At 42.5% G+C, this 20,592-nt stretch overlaps 1 protein-coding gene across 1 annotated transcript in view; it reads right to left on the reverse strand.

The window, feature by feature from the left end:
- mboat2a (membrane bound O-acyltransferase domain containing 2a) overlaps positions 1–15,341 on the reverse strand; it is a 140,251-nt gene extending 124,910 nt beyond the window's left edge. The window contains exon 1 of the mRNA XM_036962314.1: positions 15,063–15,341. Coding sequence (XP_036818209.1) covers positions 15,063–15,341 — 279 coding nt within the window. The remainder of the gene's footprint in view (positions 1–15,062) is intronic.
- Between the last annotated feature and the right edge of the window lie 5,251 nt (positions 15,342–20,592).

The raw sequence follows: 20,592 nt of genomic DNA on the forward strand, positions 1-20,592 counted from the left end.
TGATCCTGAACAAGGGGGCCCCTCAGGGGTGCATGCTTAGCCCCCTCCTACACTCCCTGTTCACACATGACTGCATGGCCATGCACGACTCCAACACCATCATTAAGTTTGCTGACGACAACAGTGGTAGGCCTGATCACCGACAATGATGAGACCTCCCTATAGGGAGGTCAGAGACCTGCCAGTGTGGTGCCAGGGCAACAACCTCTCCATCAACAGGAGCAAGACAAGAGCTGATCATGGACTACAGGAAAAGGAGGGCAGAGCACAAACCCATTCATGGGGACGTAGTGGAGAGGGTTGAGAACTTCAAGTTCCTTGGTGTCCACATCACTAACAAAAGATCATGGTCCAAACACACCAAGACAGTTGAGAAGAGGGCACGACAACACCCAAGACTTGACATGGGTCCTCAGAGACTCAAAAGTTCTACAGCTCCACCAGCGAGACCATCCGGACTAGTTGCGTCACCGCTTGGTATGGCAAATGCTCGACATCTAACCACAAGGCGCTACAGAGGGTAGTGGGTACAGCCCAGTACATCACTGGGGCCAAGCGTCCTGCCATCCAGGACCTCTATTCCAGGCGTGTCAGAGGAAGGCCCTTAAAATTGTCAAAGACTCCAGTCACCTTGGTCATAGACTGTTCTCTCTGCTACCGGAGCACCAAGTCTAGGTCCAAAAGGCTTCGTAACAGCTTCTATTTGACAGCACAGAGAGAGATGGGGGAGGGGGGCAGGGAAGAGAGGCCTATGTGGGTTGTTTCACATATTCCTCCACAAAAGTGCCCAATATAATTTGTGTGTTTGTTTTGTGTGTCTACATCCACAGCTGTACAGTGTTTCTATGTACTCAGTGAATGTGCCTTTGTTTCTGCCCTCTCCATACTATTTTCCTTCCTCAAACGGCCATTGTTTGATGACTCCAAAGTTATGCGCATAACTCTCAGCTCCACTGACTCGTACAGCTAATATGACTTAATGGCACCGATGCAGTCCTCTCAGGGGCTGTCAGCTAGCGCAGGAGTGAGGTGTTCTCGTCGGGTCAGGGGGCGTGTTGCACAGCCTTAATAGGATCACGGATGGTTCTGGCAACAGTCCAAACAGCCAATAGTTTTATATTGACCTTTATTTCTCTGTTGTCCTGTTGCTCAGAGTGAGCTGCTGCAGCTCGACCCAAGCAGCTCAGAGTAGAATCCGCTCACTCCGGTGCGAGTACATATCATGACATAATACTTACAACTGCTGTACCAGTACAACGATGTCCTTGTGTACACTGTAACAATCACGTAAATCCATCGGCAATTATGGAACCAAACATAGCCCGAGGTCAGGAAGCAGCTGACAAAGCAGCCCGTTTTAACAAGTATAGTGGCAAACGGCTCCTGGAAATGTACTGTAGGCTCGGTACATGTAACGTGACACTATTGAGCGGTGTACTTAAAGTGAAGTGACTGCTCAGGTCTTTGTTAACACACTTGTTCAAATATGATTCCACTCCATTTATCCTGGGTGAGGGCAAGTTCACACTCTAGAATCCACCTCTCACGGGCTTTTGGGGAGAGAGCATGGAGCCTGAATCACTTCAGCAGTGCCTGGATGACAGCCGCTGTCGATGCCTGGGTTTGAGCCCAAGTCATTGGCTCCAGTAAAAAAAAAAACACCAATGGGGCCCCTTCAGTGACACCAACCTGGCTTTAGGAAACCAGCCGATTGCCTCTTGGCAGTGCTGCAGAGGAGTTTGTCTTCTAACATTGTATGTCAGGAGCCTAGCATGGAGGCAGTGACTAAGGTCTGTAATGCTTTACGTGACCAGTGGTGCGACTGAGGAATGGGCTGACCATCTCCCCTTTCAATTCACACACCCCTGAGAGAAAAGGAAAAAAAGTGTTAAAAAAAAAAATAAAATAAAAAAAATCACATTACACTTGCGAAACAACCTGCACTTGGGTGTTAATGTTCGAAATGCGTAACCGATCTTCCACTGTTCTCTTTTTATTTCAGACACACGGCCTTATCACAATCCTTTTGTAACCATTGAATCAGTACAGGAAGTTCAAAGGTGCGGTTTCGCAACGCTAGCTCAGCAGTAGACCTGTAAAATACCTTTGAAATCACTCACATGTCCAGCGTTTACACCCTAAAAGACATCGCTGCCTTTCTTCCTCACGTCCTCCCCCTCGTTTAATACGTCCTCATTGGTGTTTCTCATGACCGGCTTTCTTCCTCACGTCCTCCCCCTCGTTTAATACGTCCTCATTGGTGTTTCTCATGACCGGCTTTCTTCCTCACGTCCTCCCCCTCATTTAATACATCCTCATTGGTGTTTCTCATGACCGGCTTTCTTCCTCACGTCCTCCCCCTCATTTAATACATCCTCATTGGTGTTTCTCATGACCGGCTTTCTTCCTCACGTCCTCCCCCTCATTTAATACATCCTCATTGGTGTTTCTCATGACCGGCTTTCTTCCTCACGTCCTCCCCCTCATTTAATACATCCTCATTGGTGTTTCTCATTACCGGCTTTCAGTCACTCGTTCAGCGACCTTGTAATCCAAGTCAGACCGCTAGCCTGCTTTTGGCTAACGTCACATGATAGACCATCCGTTTGTACCTTTGAAACGATTTGCATGTGCCACATTGGTGGTGGAATTTCCATAGGCTGATTTCGTCAGGTCCACTTGGTTTTTCTTACACCAACGTGGGGGAAATGACTTTTTTTTTCATTTTAAATCAGTGTGCACCGTCGATGCAGAGGTTAATTCCAGTTTGTGGTCACAACAAATAAAAGCACCATGACGGACATTTTACGCATCCTAAATGAACAGCTATTACCCTCAGCTACACACCGGGATCAATTACCCTGGACCACATTCAAGGAGGTCTCGATGTCACTGGCCAGAATCCCACGTTGGGTATCTGTCCATTGGGATACCATTTGAACACAGCCGCACCCTTATGACAGCTGCTCCCTCAAATTAGGTTGGGGGGGGGGGGGTTAAAAAAATATATTTTTTAAATATAAATATATATATATTTTAAATATAAAATTGTAAAAACATGAGGCAACATCCCTAGCGTTAAACCCAATCACTTGTATCCACGTCACACTAGCCTTCAGATGACTCATATCCAATGCAACACAGATCAAATGTAACACTAGCCAAAAGAACATTAGCCTAGCCTACATCTCAAACAAACACCGGCAAAATGGAACAGGCACACCGGCAAGAAAAACAAATAGGCTAGCCTCTGCTAATGCTAAAAACATTAGCATAATCATCCCTTACAAAGAAAGAGATATGCTACGATTAGCCTAATACAGTGCTAGTTGGCTACCTTAAAGTCATAGCAATAACTGCAGAGCAACCACTATCATAAACAAGGTGTAGGCCTAGACAGCTATGCGTTTGGCAACTATTGCAGTTTGCTGAAGGTTATTCCACAGACAGGGAGTCTATCCCCAGTCAGCTGACATATTAAACCCTTCAGTGCGTAAAATTAAACCTCAGGGGAAATGGCAGTGATTGTGAAAGTGTTGTCTTGTTCATCAGCGGAGGACAGCGCAATCCCACGGAATGGCTGTTTAATGGCATGTGTTGGCGGGAGTAACGTTGCCAGAAAGCGACGTAAGCGAGATGACTTCATTGCTGCGATAAAACCCATATTGTTACTCTTTAACCGACAGACAAGTTTCCAATTGCGTAATTACTCAGAACTTGTGAAACAGCTAGAGTATAGACCTCAATAGCTACATGCAGAGTGAGATCATATCAGGGCAGGAACAGAGCTAGACTTTCACGCAACAAAAGCTAAAGATAATTTAGGCCAAAATGATCATCAACTAGGCTAAAATCTGCCTCCAACGCAATAGATTTGACCCGGGTTCACATTCATAAGACGCAGTGGTTTACAATAGAGTCAGATGACTAGGTTTTGGTCAGGAGGACATTTGGGCCTTTTTTTTATAGCTGGGCCGGAAGTTGCAAAATGATGCTTGAAAAGGCAAGTCATACATGGGAGGATCTTTGACTAAAACACACAGGTCTCTTCAATTCCACCAATGTGTGAGGGTTTCACTGGATTTCCTCTCTGGGTATTAGGTCACACTAAATTAGCTGATCCTGAAGCAGTAAGCAGAGCTTATGTATTTCGCATCGTTGCATGTCAACAGGTCAGGGGTCCGAAGGTTTTAACTCCCATAAGTCAGTCAAATGTTGGCAAGACATAAGCGCGGGTGTCAATGTACATAATCCAACTCCGGCTTCATAGAGAAAATTAAAATGGAGGAATAAACATTCTGAAACTGTACAATATCACACGCCCCGGTAACACAATAAAGCCGGTTGCTAGGACACAACTTGCCATGGCAAAGGGAAGGCTGAAGTGTTTAGAAAATGGAAGACAGACTTTTAGCACTAGCCCGCATCACATGTCCAGGTGTTGTGGAGAACAAACATTGAACCCTTCATATCCGAGAGGTCCATACAACACCACTCATCAAGAAGTGGTACCTGTCAAGGCCACAGTGTATTCATGTTAATATCCAACATTGGAACTGGTTAACAAGAGTTTAAATGAGTATCATTGATAATTGCTAGAGAAAAAAAAAGGTAGGAGCGAACATAAAAACTAGACCTAACGTAATAGGCTAATACGACATTGGTTTATCCACAGATCTGCCATCACATACCAAACCTCGGAGTCACCACGTCGTGTCCGGGGCCATAACTCCGGCATTTCATTTCTCCATCGCCGTAAGGAATGAGAATGCATCCCTTTATGGCAGAGGTGATCCGGCTGAATGGAATCAATAGAAACTTCATGAAGGTACAAGCGCCACAGATTGATTCTACACAGCAAGCAACAAAAAAAAAATGGAAGTAATTTGATGACAACGCAAGTTGTTCTACTTAAGGCCATGCTGCATCAATACGAAGATTGCACCCATATAAAGTTAGACGCGATGCAAAACCCAAAGCCTGGAAGAGATGTCAGACATCCTCGCCCTCTTAATCTTAACAATGACTGAATCAGCTGACTCAAACCTTAGTTGGTCACCAATTCACCCAATGGAACTGTTGGAGGACACAGGTCACAGCACCATGAATATTAAATATGGCTTTAGCATAGTTTGCAGCTCCTTAACATCCAGACTCAAAACTTGTAGAGGAGTCAGCAGAAGGAGAGTTGCTGTTGTTGCCGTCGTTTTTCAGAGCTATCAATGTCTCCAAAAGACGACAATAACAAACACAAAAATGAGTTACTATCCAGACACACGGTCCTTGCACTGCCGCGGAGTTGGCATAAATCATTCAAAAAGGCAAGAGTGACACAGATTTGCAGTTTGAGGTGCTAAAAACATGGTCTGAAACTCACCGTCCAACTTGTGAGTGACAAATTGTGGCAGGTGCTCCTCAACAATAAATCAATCAATCATAGAAGATGATGGAATATCGTTTTTTTACATATCAACGGTCTCTATTAGACAGCGGTTTGCAATACAATCCCATGAGAGGGGGTTGGGGAGGGTTTCAATTCCATAGCATGCTAACTCTATGCTAAGCTATGTGATACATGCTGCCTCGATAAACTTAGGAGGCATTACAGGCAGAGAGCCATGAAGGGTCACTGTGGACACGCTACGCCCTACTGCAGAAGGCCATTCCAACAGTTCAGGAGGTTAGGGGCATAGTAAATACTTCAGAGGGTAAATAAATAAACAGCGTGACCATTGTAATCCAAACACGGTTCCATGTTCACTCTGGACCCATGTCACTCTGGTAGCCGCACTCCCCTCTAAATTATTCTCTTCCCCACCTAATCATGTTAGCTAGATTCAACGCAGCACAAACTATTGCCCTTCAGTTCAAACAAAGGTTACGAGTTAGAATATCATCACAGAGCACTTTAGCTAATTAGGTATTGTTAACTACCTTTTTAGCTACTTTGCAAGTTAGCTAACCTTTCACGTGCGAGTTCCAAATATCTAACGGTCGCCACAGCGTGAGTATTTTTTTTTTATATATATATTTTTTTTTATACGTGATGTCAGAATGCACTCACTGTTCCAAAATGTGATCGTTACGCAACAGGACACCCACACCGCCTTCAAACCAAAGCACGCTGCCTGCTAATTATCTACATGCCGTTTCATTTAGTAAAACATCAAATTATTTTCTAATAGTTTGAATTGAGGCGTGTTCCGCCTCTTCATTCATTCACGAAGAAGATCATTTAACTGTTACGGACAATTTACGTTTGAGGCATTACTGAGCCGGACAAACATCTCTCTTCGACGAGAGCCCAAGCACTTTTCCAGTGTTTCCCCAGATCAAGTATGCAGACATCTCCAGTCAGAACAAAACATGAACAAACTGTCCCCCTGGCACATTCTCTAGCTGGTGCTCCCATTGCCTTCATTGTGGTTGTCCTTAATAATTACAACAACTTTGGACATGTGTGCATTCCTATCAATATGAGTCCCTTAATACGTTATCATTATATAGTTTCTGTATATCGTGTTGTTTCTACTGTAGCACACCGTATGTACAGTTGAGGTCAGATATACACCTTAGTTTCACAATTTCTGACCTTTAATCCTAGTAAATATTCCCTGTCTTAGGTCAGTTAGGATCACCACTTCATTTTAAGAATGTGAAATGTCAGCATGAGAGAATGATTTATTTCAGCTTTTATTTCTTTCATCACATTCCCAGTGTGTCAGAAGTTTACATACGAATTGAGTGTATTTGGTAGCATTGCCTTTAAAATTGTTTAACTTGGGTCAAACGTGTTAAGTAGCCTTCCACAAGCTTCCCACAATAAGTTGGGTGAATTTTGGCCCATTCCTCCTGACAGTGCTGGTGTAACTGGGTCAGGTTTTGTAGGCCTTCTTGCTCGCACACGCTTTTTCAGTTCTGCCCAGGTCAGGGCTTTGTGATGGCCACTCCAACACCTTGACTTTGTTGTCCTTAAGCAATTTTGCCACAACTTTGGAAGTATGCTTGGGGTCATTGTCCATTTGAAAGACCCAGCTTGCAACCAAGCTTTAACTTCCTGACTGATGTCTTGAGATGTTGCTTCAATATATCCACATAATATTCCTCCCTCATGATGCAATCCATTTTGTGAGGTGCGCCAGTCCCTCCTGACTGATGGTCATTATGGTCAAACAGTTCTATTTTTGTTTCATCAGACCAGAGGACATTTCTCCAAAAAGTATGATCTTTCTGCCCATGTGCAGTTGCAAACTGTAGTCTGGCTTTTTATGGCAATTTGGAGCACTGGCTTCTTCCTTGCTGAGCGGCCTTTCAGGTTATGTCGATATATGACTCCTTTTACTGTGGATAGATACTTTTGTACCCGTGGTGGGCCGGGCGCAGTGCACGCTGACCAGGTCGCCAGGTGCACAGTGTTTCCTCGGACACATCGGTGCGGCTGGCTTCCGGGTTGGATGCGCGCTGTGTTAAGCAGTGCGGCTTGGTTGGGTTGTGTTTCGGAGGACGCATGACTTTCGACCTTCATCTCTCCCGAGCCCGTACAGGAGTTGTAGTGATGAGACAAGATAGTAACTACTAACAATTGGATACCACGAAATTGGAGAGAAAAAGGGAGGTAAAATGTTTTAAATAAAGAACAACCTTTCCCTCAACGTAACCAAGACAAAGGAGAGGATTGTGGACTACAGGAAAAGGAGGACCGAGCACACCCCCACTCTCATGGACGGGGAGTGGAGCAGGTTGAGAGCTTCAAGTTCCTTGGTGTCCACAACAACAAACTAGAATGGTCCAAACACACCAAGACAGTCGTGAAGAGGGCACAACAAAGCCTATTCCCCCTCAGGAGACTGAAAAGATTTGGCATGGGTCCTGAGATCTTCAAAAGGTTCTACAGCTGCAACATCGAGAGCATCCTGACCGGTTGCATCACTGCCTGGTACGGCAACTGCTCGTCCTCTGACCGCAAGGCACTACAGAGGGTAGTGCGTACGGCCCAGTACATCACCGGGGCTAAGCTGCCCGCCATCCTGGACCTCTTTACAGGCGGTGTCAGAGGAAGGCCCTAAAAACTGTCAAATACCCCAGCCATAGAGTGTTCTCTCTACTGTCGCATGGCAAACGGTACCGGAGCGCCAAGACTAGGACCAAAAGTCTTCTCAACAGCTTTTATCCTTAAGACTCCTGAACAGGTAATCAAATGGCTACCCGGACTATTTTCATTTCTTTACTCATCTATTGTTCACCTTTAACTTAAAGATTGCACTGTTGGTTAGTGACTAAGTAAGAATTTCACTGTAAGGTTGTATTCGGCACAGGTGACAAACTTTGATTTGGGAAACCTAACCTTAACTCCTAACCTAGCTAGCTTTAGCCACCTAGCTAGAATTCTTAACAGATCATATTTTGCAAATTGTAATTCTTAACATAGCATACGAAATGAGTGATGGACATCCTCAAATTAACACATAGCATACTAAATGGAGTGTCTCGGATTTATGTACAGAATAATACAAAATGCTCTGAAACCAGGTTGTTGAGCTACATAATGGTGGAAGGAATAAACAAACCACTAAGTTAATATAATGTAGGTCATGTTAATCCACAGTTATCACAGCAAAACAGTTTCTTTGCTGATGAGAGTTGACTAAAAAGGCACTGAGACTAGTCTAAATCTAGGCCTGAACGAAAAAGTTACTCTAGCTGGAGAACATCCAGTCAGCTTTTCTGGTTAGTTCGACCTTTCAAAAAAAAGGTAGCATATAAGCAGAATCACCAAGTCAGGAAACAAGCACCGACCAATGAGTTCCGACACAAGATCAAAAATTATCCCTCTTACGTAATGGGCCCAAATCTGATCAATACAGCTCATTTGAGCCAAATCTGACAGCTCTGAGAGCGATATGAGATTTGTTCACAGTAAAAAGAGTGATTGGCCTTTGGAGTAGTGACCAGAAATCCAGAGGGTTTGGAGTAATGACCAGTAATACTGAGAAATGTTGGGATAATGTAATACTGAGAGAGTTTGGAGGGAGGTGCCTGGTCCTTTTTGTAGTTCTACAAAGTTTGCATTGATTTACTGAACATGTAAATACACCCCAAATTAACAGTTGATAGTGTTTAAGTTCTCTAGGGTAGCATATAATTAGTAGATTTGGATAGAAAACTCTAAAATTCCCAAAACTGTTAAAAAAGTCTGGGTATAACAGAACTGATTTGGCAGGCGAAAACCATTGCCATTCAGGAAGTAGGATTTTTTTGGTTTTTGTTGTTTTCAATGCCATTACAGTATCCATTGACTTGTAACTGCAATTTGAGTCCTTATGCCTTCCACTAGATGTCAACAGTCTTTAGAAATTGTTTCAGGCTTGTATTCTGAAAAATTAGGGAGTAAGAGCAGTCTGAATGAATGGACCCTGCTGTGTCAGAGCTTTTTCATGCGCGCGGCCAGAGGGAGTGCCTTTCTTGTTTACTTTTTATATTGACGACGTTATTGTCCGGTTGAAGTATTGTCGATTATCTAGGCTAAAAACAACCTGAGGTTTGAATATAAACATCATTTGACATGTTTCTATGAACTTTACGGACACAATTTGGATTTTTTTTGTCTGCGTTTGAGCCTGTGGATTGCTGAAGAAAACACGAACAAAACTGAGGTTTTCGGATATAAAAAAGAGACTTTAAATCAAACAAAATGGAACATTTATTGAATAAATGCATGTCTTGAGTGCAAACATATGAAGATCAGCAAAGGTAAGTGATACATTTTCTCGATTTCTGACTTGTGTAACTCTTCTACTTGGCTGGTTACGGTTTGTAATGATTTGTCTGCTGGGCTGTGTTCTCAAATAATTGTAAGGTATGCTTTCGCCATAAAGCGAAGTCCCACATACCCTAAAGAGGTTAAGCTTCTAGTGAACACTAAGTCAATATTAGAACTAAACCAAATGAATGCAGGTCCTGGGACAAGAGTTAAACCATGTTAAAAAGGGATCGATCCCTTTTTCGTCTAAAATGACATACCCAAATCTAACTGCCTGTAGCTCAGGACCCGACGCAAGGATATGCATATTCTTGATACTATTTGAAAGAAAACACTGACGTTTGTGGAAATGTGAAATAAATGTAGGAGAATAACACATTAGATCTGCTCCATCATGCAAGAAAAGCCATAATGTACTATTCCAGGTTATGCACAATTTAGATTGCACATACACTGCCCTCTAGTGACCAAAGACTGATTCAATGAACCATTGCATTTGTTCAAATTGTTATCAAGACTACCCAAATGTGCCAAATTGGTTTATTAATACATCTTCAAGTTCATAACTGTGCACTCTCCTCAAACAATAGCATAGTATTATTTCACTGTAATAGCTACTGTAAATTGGACCGTGCTGTTAGATCAACAAGAATTTAAGCTTCCTGCCCATATCAGATTTGTCTATGTCCTGGGAAATTCTCTTGTTACTTATAACCTCATGCTAATCACATTAGCCTACATTAGCTCAACCGTTCTGTGGACGTGGGTGGAGGGCACCTATCCCGTAGAGGTTAAGATTTGGGCTATTAGTTAGACAATCTAACTTCTAAAGACTGTAAAGCTCTTTTGCTATGACCAACACTACCCATATGCCTGAAGAAATAACACTGGTTCATCATTGTGCTTGGGTACGTATGCAGCAAGTAAGCAGCCCCCCCCCCCCCTAAAAAAAAACATTGTAACAAATACACTCCCCTGAGGTGCACCAATTAGAGAGAGGGGAAGGGAATGGGCCTCCACTGAGAAATCAGAGTTCAGCCTTGCACTGCCAGAGCAATCACTAGGTGGCTAAGGGACTTGCAACCATCCTTCCTCAATTACTGTACAAACCAGAGGGAAGTGACAACACAGTAGGCCCATGACAAGCACAGCAGCAACATACAATATGAAGCATCACTGGTACATTGCGTGCTTTGTTGCAGAAGAAAAGTATGGTTGCGGCATCAAGTTCAGCCTGAGCATTGATATGCTATGAAGTCTTAAGAGTAAAGCACTGCCTTGGAGCGTTGACGTTCTGCTGAGGCTTTGAACAACAATAGGCTGGGCAGAGTAATATGAGAGCTAACAAAAGCCTTTAAGTCTGGCCTTGTACTTGTACTGTACTGTGGGTAAGGACTTCAGGGTCCACATTTTCCACTACTTTCAACAATCATGTTCCATCATACATGGAAGGGTTGATAAAGATTTTTTTATTTACTATAACAAAAGCTGTTGTGTTAACAATTATGGCAGCTCTATGTACTTTGCTGTATGATAGTCAACTGACACTGAGCATTCTCTGCCACTTCTGAGCTGAATGTGTCATGATTACACTTCCCTGATGTTCACAACGAAAGGTTCCAAAACCTTCACTGGGAGTGCCCCCACCACAGTGTGAGTGAAAGGTGTGAACAGAAGAAAAAAAAGGGGCGAGGCAGTGCATGTGGAGGGACAATATCACAGTAGGTCTACACCAAGAGAACAGAACTCCCATTATAGACCCAACACAGGCCAGCCCGGTGCCCAGTCCCATAGGGAACATAGTGCCCATACATGTGCACAGGCACGCAAGTACAAACCTCTCCTTTTTCCCGACCCATGAGGGCATGCAAGGCTATATTCAGGGTGGTGACTGGCACTTACAGGCATCACACTGCCACACCCAACTCCATTATGCAAGTTAGGTTAAGTAGAAAACATGGGTCACAAAGCGACCTCTCAAAGAGGAGGCAATGAGCCATAGTTGTCAAGCTTTCTGTTTTCATAGCTACCACCTGAATATTAGCCGTGTGAGGCTGAAACTGAGGGAGCAATTTGAGGAACATTCCTGTCTGCACATGCAGGAGGGAGTAGTAGATCAAGAGACTATGAATATTTGGGCCTTAGACATCTGAGGTAATATAAACCACCAGTCATAGGGTTTTGGGGCAGCAGGTAGCTTAGTGGTTAGAGCGTTGGGCAAGTAACTGAAAGGTTGCTGGATCGAATCCCAAAGATTAAAAAATTATAAAAAAATAATAAAATAAAATCTGTCGTTCTGCCCCTGAACAAGGCAGTTAACCCAGTGTTCCTAGGCCGTCATTGTAAATAAATAAAAAAATTGTTCTGCCTAGTTAAATAAAAGGTGACATTTTTAAATGTGGAGAATTACCAACTTTAGAGAAGGACACCATGTTCCTCCCTGTATTCCATTTCATGATGTGGTCTTGCCTTTTGGTTGAAACTGTAATGGCCAAACTATCTTCACCTAATGGACAATCTGTTGGCAGATTCCACTCAAGCTCTTTGCAGGTAAACTCCCACGACCTGAAGGCTTTTAACTAGGCCAGGACAAAGCTCCCTGTAGTTCCATAGGGAATGTCAGAATGAGTCACTAAGGTAGCCTTTTTCTCCCTGGTGAGTGGGACTGAGGTTTAAAAAAAAAAAAAAAAAAAAAAAGTGTGAGCAGAAAACTCGTCTCCTCATTTGTAAATGTGCTATCCCGAAGAGATTAGAGACAAGAAAGAATATACGGGCTCCATGAAATGCAGGTGGTTGCGAAAACGTCCATCGAACTTTCCACCAGAGGTGGTATAAAAAGCAGAGAGCAAACAAGCAGTGTGTCAAAATGGACGAAACAGCTGCGAAAAAGAGAGTGAGACGAAATCCATTTTCCCACAGCTGCTCCGTTGCAGAGGACAATTTCAGTGATAGCGACAGGACACGACAAGTGTTCATATTGAGCTTTGAAACAAAATTGGTTTTACTGTCCCCATCCAAACATAAAATGTGCTACAATACAGAAATGTAACAGATGAAAGCTGACCATTAGAAACAAGAGGGTGCTGTTTGGAGGGACCAACGTGGTGTTATTTTTTCAGGTGGATGGGTTCTGAAGCAGTTATTACCTAGTGACCGCTTACAATTTGTCCAGCAGGCTAAAGGGTTTAAACACCATTTCCCATGCTTGTTCAATGAACCATAAACAATAAATGAACATGCACCTGTGTAACGGTCGTTAAGACACTAACAGCTTACAGAAAGTAGGCAATTAAGGTCACAGTTATGAAAACTTAGGATCCGACTCTACTGACTCTGAAAAACACCAAAAGAAAGATGCCCAGGGTCCCTGCTCATCTGCGTGAACGTGCCTTAGTTATGCTGCAAGGAGGCGTGAGGACTGCAGATGTGGCCAGGGAAATAAATTGCAATGTCTGTACTGTGAGACGCCTAAGACAGCGCTACAGGGAGACAGGACAGACAGCTGATCGTCCTCATAGTGGCAGACCACGTGTAACAACACCTGCACTGGATTGGTACATCTGAACACCACACCTGCGGGACAGGTACATGACGGCAACAACAACTGCCCGAGTTACACCAGGAACACACAATCCCTCCATCAGTGCTCAGACTGTCCTTAACAGGCTGAAAGATGCTGGACTGAGGGCTTGTAGGCCTGTTGTAAGGCAGGTCCTCACCTGACATCACCGGCAACAACGTCACCTATGGGCACAAACCCACTGTCGCTGGACCAGACAGAACTGGTAAAAAGTGCTCTTCACTGACGAGTCACGGTTTTGTCTCACCAGGGGTGATGGTTGGATTCAAGTTTATCATCAAAGGAATGAGCGTTACTCCGAGGCCTGTACTCTGGAGCGGGATCGATTTGGAGGAGGAGGGTCCGTTATGGACTGGGGCGGTGTGTCACAGCATCTTCGGACTGAGCTTGTTGTCATTGCAGGCAATCTCAACGCTGTGCGTTACAGGGAAGATATCCTCCTTTCTCATGTGGTACCCTTCCTGCAGGCCCATCCTGACATGACCCTCCAGCATGACAATGCCACCAACCATACTGCTTGTTCTGTGCGTTATTTCCTGCAGGACAGGAATGTCAGTGTTCTGCCATGGCCAGCGAAGAGCCCGGATCACAATGCCATTGAGCACGTCTGGGACCTGTTGGATCAGAGGGTGAGGGCAAAGGCCATTCCCCCCCAAAATGTCCGGGAACTTACAGGTGCCTTGGTGGAAGAGTGGGGTAACAGCTCACAGTAAGAACTGTCAAATCTGGTGCAGTCCAAAAGGAGGAGATGCACTGCAGTACTTAATGCAGCTGGTGGCCACACCAGATACTGACTGTTCCTTTTGAATTTGACCCCCCCTCCTTTGTTCAGGGACACATTATTCCATTTGTTAGTCACATGTCTCTGGAACTTGTTCAGTTTATATGTCTCAGTTGCTTAATCGTATGTTCATACAACTATTTACACATGTTAAGTTTGCTGAAAAAACTGTGACGAGCAAGCATCACCATCAAGGAGCAGTGAGGCACGCTGTTAGTGTGTGCGTGTGTTTGAGTACAACGTCAAAACAACTTCTCATATTGTTTGATTGATTGGCCCATATTGCAATAGTTATCAAAGGACCACACCTTGTTACACAATTGGTGGGCTACGTCAGCATTTTGACACGAACGGTGGGAGTCTAATCGCATTAAAATGAGAAGCGATTAGCCAGGAGACATTGTATCAATTTAATTGATTAAAGGGATGACGAATCAGGCCTACTCGGGCTTGAGAGGATTTTTCATTTGTAGACCAGCTGTGTCTGCTTGACAAAAAAAATGCAGTGGTTAAGCTACAAGTTTTGCAACACTGACGCAGCCAAACTGGAAATAGTGTTGAATTAATGTAACTTTCCAATAAGCAAGGCCTATGTAACATTATTATACAGTTGACAATCCAAAACATTCAGTAATGCGCGAGGTAAAGCTAACCAATTCTCCAACCGCTTCATAAATGTAAAGAATATTAGTAGGTCTAAGAAAGGTTACATTAATGCAACAGTCTCCGGTGAATTAAGTCTCTGACTTTCTGATTAAGACAGCATTCAATCAGGTTATTTCAGCGTGCAGGCTACAATGTAGCTCTCGAAAACCAGACGGCATTATGATCCAAGGGCTAGCTACAACGTAGCGAAGCTCGCCACTTCCTTCAGAAAACATGCATCCTACAGTAACAAGTCAATGGCAAGGAGAAACCTATTTAAAATTCACCACTTTTACCTGGTCTAGCGGAAGATTGATTATCTCGCTTATGGGCTGCAGTAAATTGGAGCCAGTACAGGACGATGTTGTTTCGGTAGCCATGATTAAGGTCCGTGAATCTGTACTCCCCTTAGCCGTCGCAGATTCACTCTCCTCCGCTGAGAAAGTGCTTTTGCTACTGCGAAAGGGGTACCAGGCTAGATGGTCGTCTTCTGCGTTACAACACCACCAAAAGCCACAGTACCAACGACAACAAAGACAGTGTGGGCGGAGGGATATATTCCCAGCACCTCCCATGACATCTCTGGGCCTATGGTGTGGGGAAAGTGTTTTTAAGTGACCAATCAGATTTATGTGGATGGAGCAGAAACGATGATGTACATTTTTTTTCCCCCCAAACGAATCAAATGCTGTCGATATCTCACGTGGACTCCTCCGCATGCACATATGTGGCTTTCCACTTTGGAGAAGAGAATATGCATGTTTTTCGTTTTTATCCTTTTCCCCTTTTTCTAACAAAAAGTATGATGGATGTATATTATAGTCCAGTTGGGGTCGATAATGCAACATATTGGATACCAACCGCCGTCAAACCCAGAAGAAGAAGAAGAGAAATTGTGCTTTCAAGACACCTCTATATGCGAACTATTTCTGCATAGAGCTTCTTATTGGTTTATTCCGATACTTTCCAAGCATGAAACTCGGAGTTCATTGGTCCTTTCAAGACTACTTGGAAGTTCTGTTTTGAAAGCGGCAAATTTTTCTATGAAGAGTTTCCAAGTGTGACATTTCCGAGTCTTGAGTTGTTTTGAGTACAGTGTTCCATTTTTTTGCCGTAAGGATGACGTTCAGCAGAACAATTTCACAAACATTATTAAAATGTCTGTTACAGTGTTACAGTATCAGGGAAATGTTTTTACTGTGTATCTTCCCCTCTGTTGTTGTCCCATTGAGCTTGGTTGAATTTTTGGATGACCATATGAAACTATTACCTGCCAAAACTGGTTTCATTTACTTATTTGCAATCTGTTTCGTCTCCAGGATGAAATCACGCTAAATTGAACATTTCAACTGCTACTGCTTTATTTGAGTGTAAACTACATATTCAGTGCGTGATTTCCATCTGGTGGCAATTTTTAGACAAAAAAAACCCAAATCAATACATTGCAAGAATGCAGACAAATATGCCTGCATTGCACATCACATATGGCACATTCACCTTATATACCATAATTAAATTGCATTCTGCCCAGTGATGCTCTCCCCATAATCTGTGTAAGTGTTTATAATTGGACCCTCACTGAAAACAACAATATTGTCCAACGGGGTTATCACAAATTTGTTTCTGATGAATTGTATGTAATCTGAACTATTATTTTTGGCTGACAAGGTGATATGGGTATTTATATATATTTTTTTACCAATTCAAGTAGGATTGAAAGAAGATACTCAGACTCTCTGGTAGCACTTAGTTTTATGATACAGAAATGACCAGGTATGTGGGTTACTTAGAAATGACATATTAAAAAGGCAATTACAACCTTAATTATAATCTATGAATTATTTATTTCTCCACTTTCCTCTGTACTAGTGGATACATGTCCAACTGACAGCAACAGGAATGATTGACATTTGACAAGGAAGTATGACATGCTGCTTATACAGACTGCACCCCCCTTCCTCTGGACACAGCCCTATGAGACACACTAATTTGTAGCAGCACGCCAGTTGCCATGAAACAGTTTTCTCCACTGAGATGAGCAGAGAAAAATCCCCTTGACTGTGGTGTTCTGACAGGCATGATGGAGTTGCAAGTAGAAGGGAGGATTTTAAGTGGTCTCCAGGTTCATTCTTCTCTTAATATCTTAAGACATTGTGAGTTTTCAACTGAAATCTGTCATAGTGAGATCCTCATTGGTATAGTGTAGTTATTTTTCATTCAACTTGGCAAAGGGTAGTTCCACAATAATACATATTGCATTGTAGCTTGAGCGCTAAGCAAATTATGAGTCTTTAAATTATGAGTTTCTAAGACAAGACATTTAACATGATGATACTGTACATCCTGTTGTCTAGTCCCCTTACCCCTATACATATCTACCTCCATCACTCCAGTATCCCTGTCACCTCCCCCTATACATATCTACCTCCATCACTCCAGTATCCCTATCACCTTACCCCTATACATATCTACCTCTATCACTCCAGTATCCCTGTCACCTTACCCCTATACATATCTACCTCCATCACTCCAGTATCCCTGTCACCTCCCCCTATACATATCTACCTCTATCACTCCAGTATCCCTGTCACCTTACCCCTATACATATCTACCTCCATCACTCCAGTATCCCTGCACATGTAAATATGGTATTGGAATTACTTTTTTAAAAGTTTCCTGTGTATAGAATGCTTACGGACTTTATTGTGATTTCAAATGTCTTATTCATATTTCTCATTTATTTCTAGTAAAACATAGTTATTGATTATTGAATTGTTGGGTTCTGAGTTTGCAAGAAAGGAATTTCACTCTTTTGCATGTGACATTAAAACGTGAAACTCGGAACAGTAATACTTGCCACATTTCAGTTGTGTACTGATATAGAAATCCAATAGGGGGCACTACTTACAAGCAATTACTAATGTGTTGCCATGACATCATCATGGCAGTGCAGAGGTGGATAACATTTTTTATCTCTTCCCAGCAAGCACATAACCATCTGAGAACCATAAGTTCCTTAGAGCTTGTTGAGCGCATGATTGTCCTATAATTATTTTGCACACTACATTCCCTCAACGTTTTGGGAATGGTACGGGATAGTTGCTTGGCGTTGGAACATTGTCATCACATTGGGATTTCATGGCTTTAACAGAATGCTTGCTAAAAGTTCAAACATGGTTACATTTAATTACATTTTTGTTACTGTTCTCAAATTGTTCAGAGAATGTTAAAAAAAAAACAGAATGCTTGCTAAAAGTTCAAACATGGTTACATTTAATTACATTTTTGTTAATGTTCTCAAATTGTTCAGAGAATGTTAAAAAAAAAACAGCATTATTCTGCTGGAATTTCAGTACTTCCGCAGAAAATTCCACAAAAGTTCCCATGTGCTTCTATTTAATGTCGTATTCTTACAATATTCTGGGAACGTTTTCAAAAAATGGTTTGACTTAAGCGGTTCTCAGAATATTCAGAGAATGTATGATTCTCTTTTGTCAATTCTTGCCAATATTGTGGGAAAGTAAAAAAAAATTAAAAAAAACAGAATTCTACACATGAAAGATCTACTGTTGAACTTTTGTATACTTTCAGCCAGTAGGTTTGAAAGTAGCATTCATGAGACAAAAGTGCTCCCCAAAAATTGCGTACTACATCACATACAGTACCAGTCAAAAGTTTGGAAATACCTACTAATTCCAGGGGTTTTCTATATTTTAACTATTTAACTACAATAATAGTGAAGACATCAAAACTATGAAATTGCACATATGGAATCATGTAGTAAACAAAAAAGTGTTAAACAAAACAAAATATATTTTAATATTTAATATTATTCAAAGTAACCACCCTTTGCCTTGATTACAGCTTTGCACACTCTTGGCATTCTCTCAACCAGCTTTGTGAGGTAGTCACCTCAAATGCATTTCAATTAACAGGTGTGCCTTGTTAAAAATTCGTTTGTGGAATTTCTTTCCTTCTTAATGCATTTGAGACAATCAGTTGTGTTGTGACAAGGTATGGGTGGTATACAGAAGATAGCCCTATTTGGTAAAAGACCAAGTCCATATTTAGGCAAGAACAGCACAAATAAGCAAAGAGAAACTACAGTCCATCATTACTTTAAGACATGAAGGTCAGTGGTAACTCTGGGTCTTCCTTTCCTGTGTCGATCCTAATGAGAGTCAGTTTAACTATAGCGTTTGATGGTTTTTGGGACTGCACTTGAAAAAACTTTCAAAGAACTTGACATTTTTTTTACATTGATGAAACTGGCTCTCATGAGGACCACTACAGGAAAGGAAGACCCAGACCTCTGCTGCAGAGGATAAGTTCATTATCCTCTGCACCTCAGATTGCAGCCCAAATAAATGCTTCACAGAGTTCAAGTGACAGACACATGTCAACATCAACTATCAGAGGAGACTGCGAGAATCAGGCCCTCATGGTTGAATTGCTGAAAGAAACCACTAATGAAGGACACCAATAATAAGAAGAGACTTGCTTGGGCCAAGAAACATGAGCAATGGAAATTAGAGCAGTGGAAATCTGTCCAAAGAGTCCAAATTTGAGATTTTTGGTTCCAACCACCGTGTCTTTGTGAGACGCAGAGTAGGTGAACGGATAATCTCCGCATGTGTGGTTCCCCCCGTGAAGCAAGGAGGAGGTGGTGTGATGGTGTGGGGGTGCTTTGATGGTGACACTGTCTGTAATTTATTTAGAATTCAAGGCACACTTAACCAACATGGCTACCACAGCATTCTGCAGCGATACGCCATCCCATCTGGTTTGCGCTTAGTGAGACTATCATTTGTTTTTCAACAAGACAATGACCCAAAACACACCTCCAGGCCGTGTAAGGGCGATTTGACCAAGAAGGAGAGTGATGGAGTGCTGCATCAGATGGCCTGGCCTCCACAATCACCTGTCCTCAACCCAATAGAGATGGTTCTGGATGAGTTGGACCACAGAGTGAAAGAAAGGCAGCCAACAAGTGCTCAGCATATGTGGGAACTCCTTCAAGACGGTTGAAAAGCATTCCTCATGAAGCTAGTTGAGAGAATGCCAAGTGTGCAATGTTGTCATCAGGGCAAAATATGGTTATTTCGTAGTTTTGATGGCTTCACTATTATTCTACAATGTAGAAAATAGTAAAAATAAAGAAAAACCCTGGAATGAGTCCAAACTTTTGACTGGTACAGTATGTGCAGATGTTAGCACCACGTCTCTCTCTCTCCCTCACTCTGCCTGTGTCCACTAAAGCCTTTGGCCCACCCTGCAATGTTATTGAATAACTGGGCAGGCCTTTTGCTAGCTTTCACTCAAATGGTAAGGGGCTGAAGCTTGCTGTCTGAAACTCGAAATACTAGGGGACTGGCACACATGGGGACAGTATTTATGCTCATAGATTCTGCATGTGTGATCTACACATTGACACATCCAGCCCAAAGCGGGAGCTTTAAAAAATACTTAATAGTCGCCAAAGTACCGTTCAATCTCTTTAACATCAGTTAGATCAAAATTCTCAGAACATGAAGAAAACTTTCCATAACAATCACAAGAGAACTTTAGTAACGTTCTAAGAATGTTATTTAAAAACATATACATTCAGGTCTCAGCGTCAAGAAAACGCTCTATATTAAGTGTGTTGGCCTTGACCACTAATTGGCCACACCTGATCTGGGTGCTTGTTTCCTTTAAAATGGGGTCTGTTTAAATAGACTGAAATTAACATGATTTTCCCAGGCCTAGAAAGTTATCCCCTGATGTGGTTTAAGCATTGATGTGAACTCAGTAAATCAAATGTTTTTGTTTTTCAAAAAAAAAAAA

Source organism: Oncorhynchus mykiss, chromosome 25, assembly GCF_013265735.2.
Source record: "Oncorhynchus mykiss isolate Arlee chromosome 25, USDA_OmykA_1.1, whole genome shotgun sequence".
Lineage (NCBI taxonomy): Eukaryota > Metazoa > Chordata > Actinopteri > Salmoniformes > Salmonidae > Oncorhynchus > Oncorhynchus mykiss.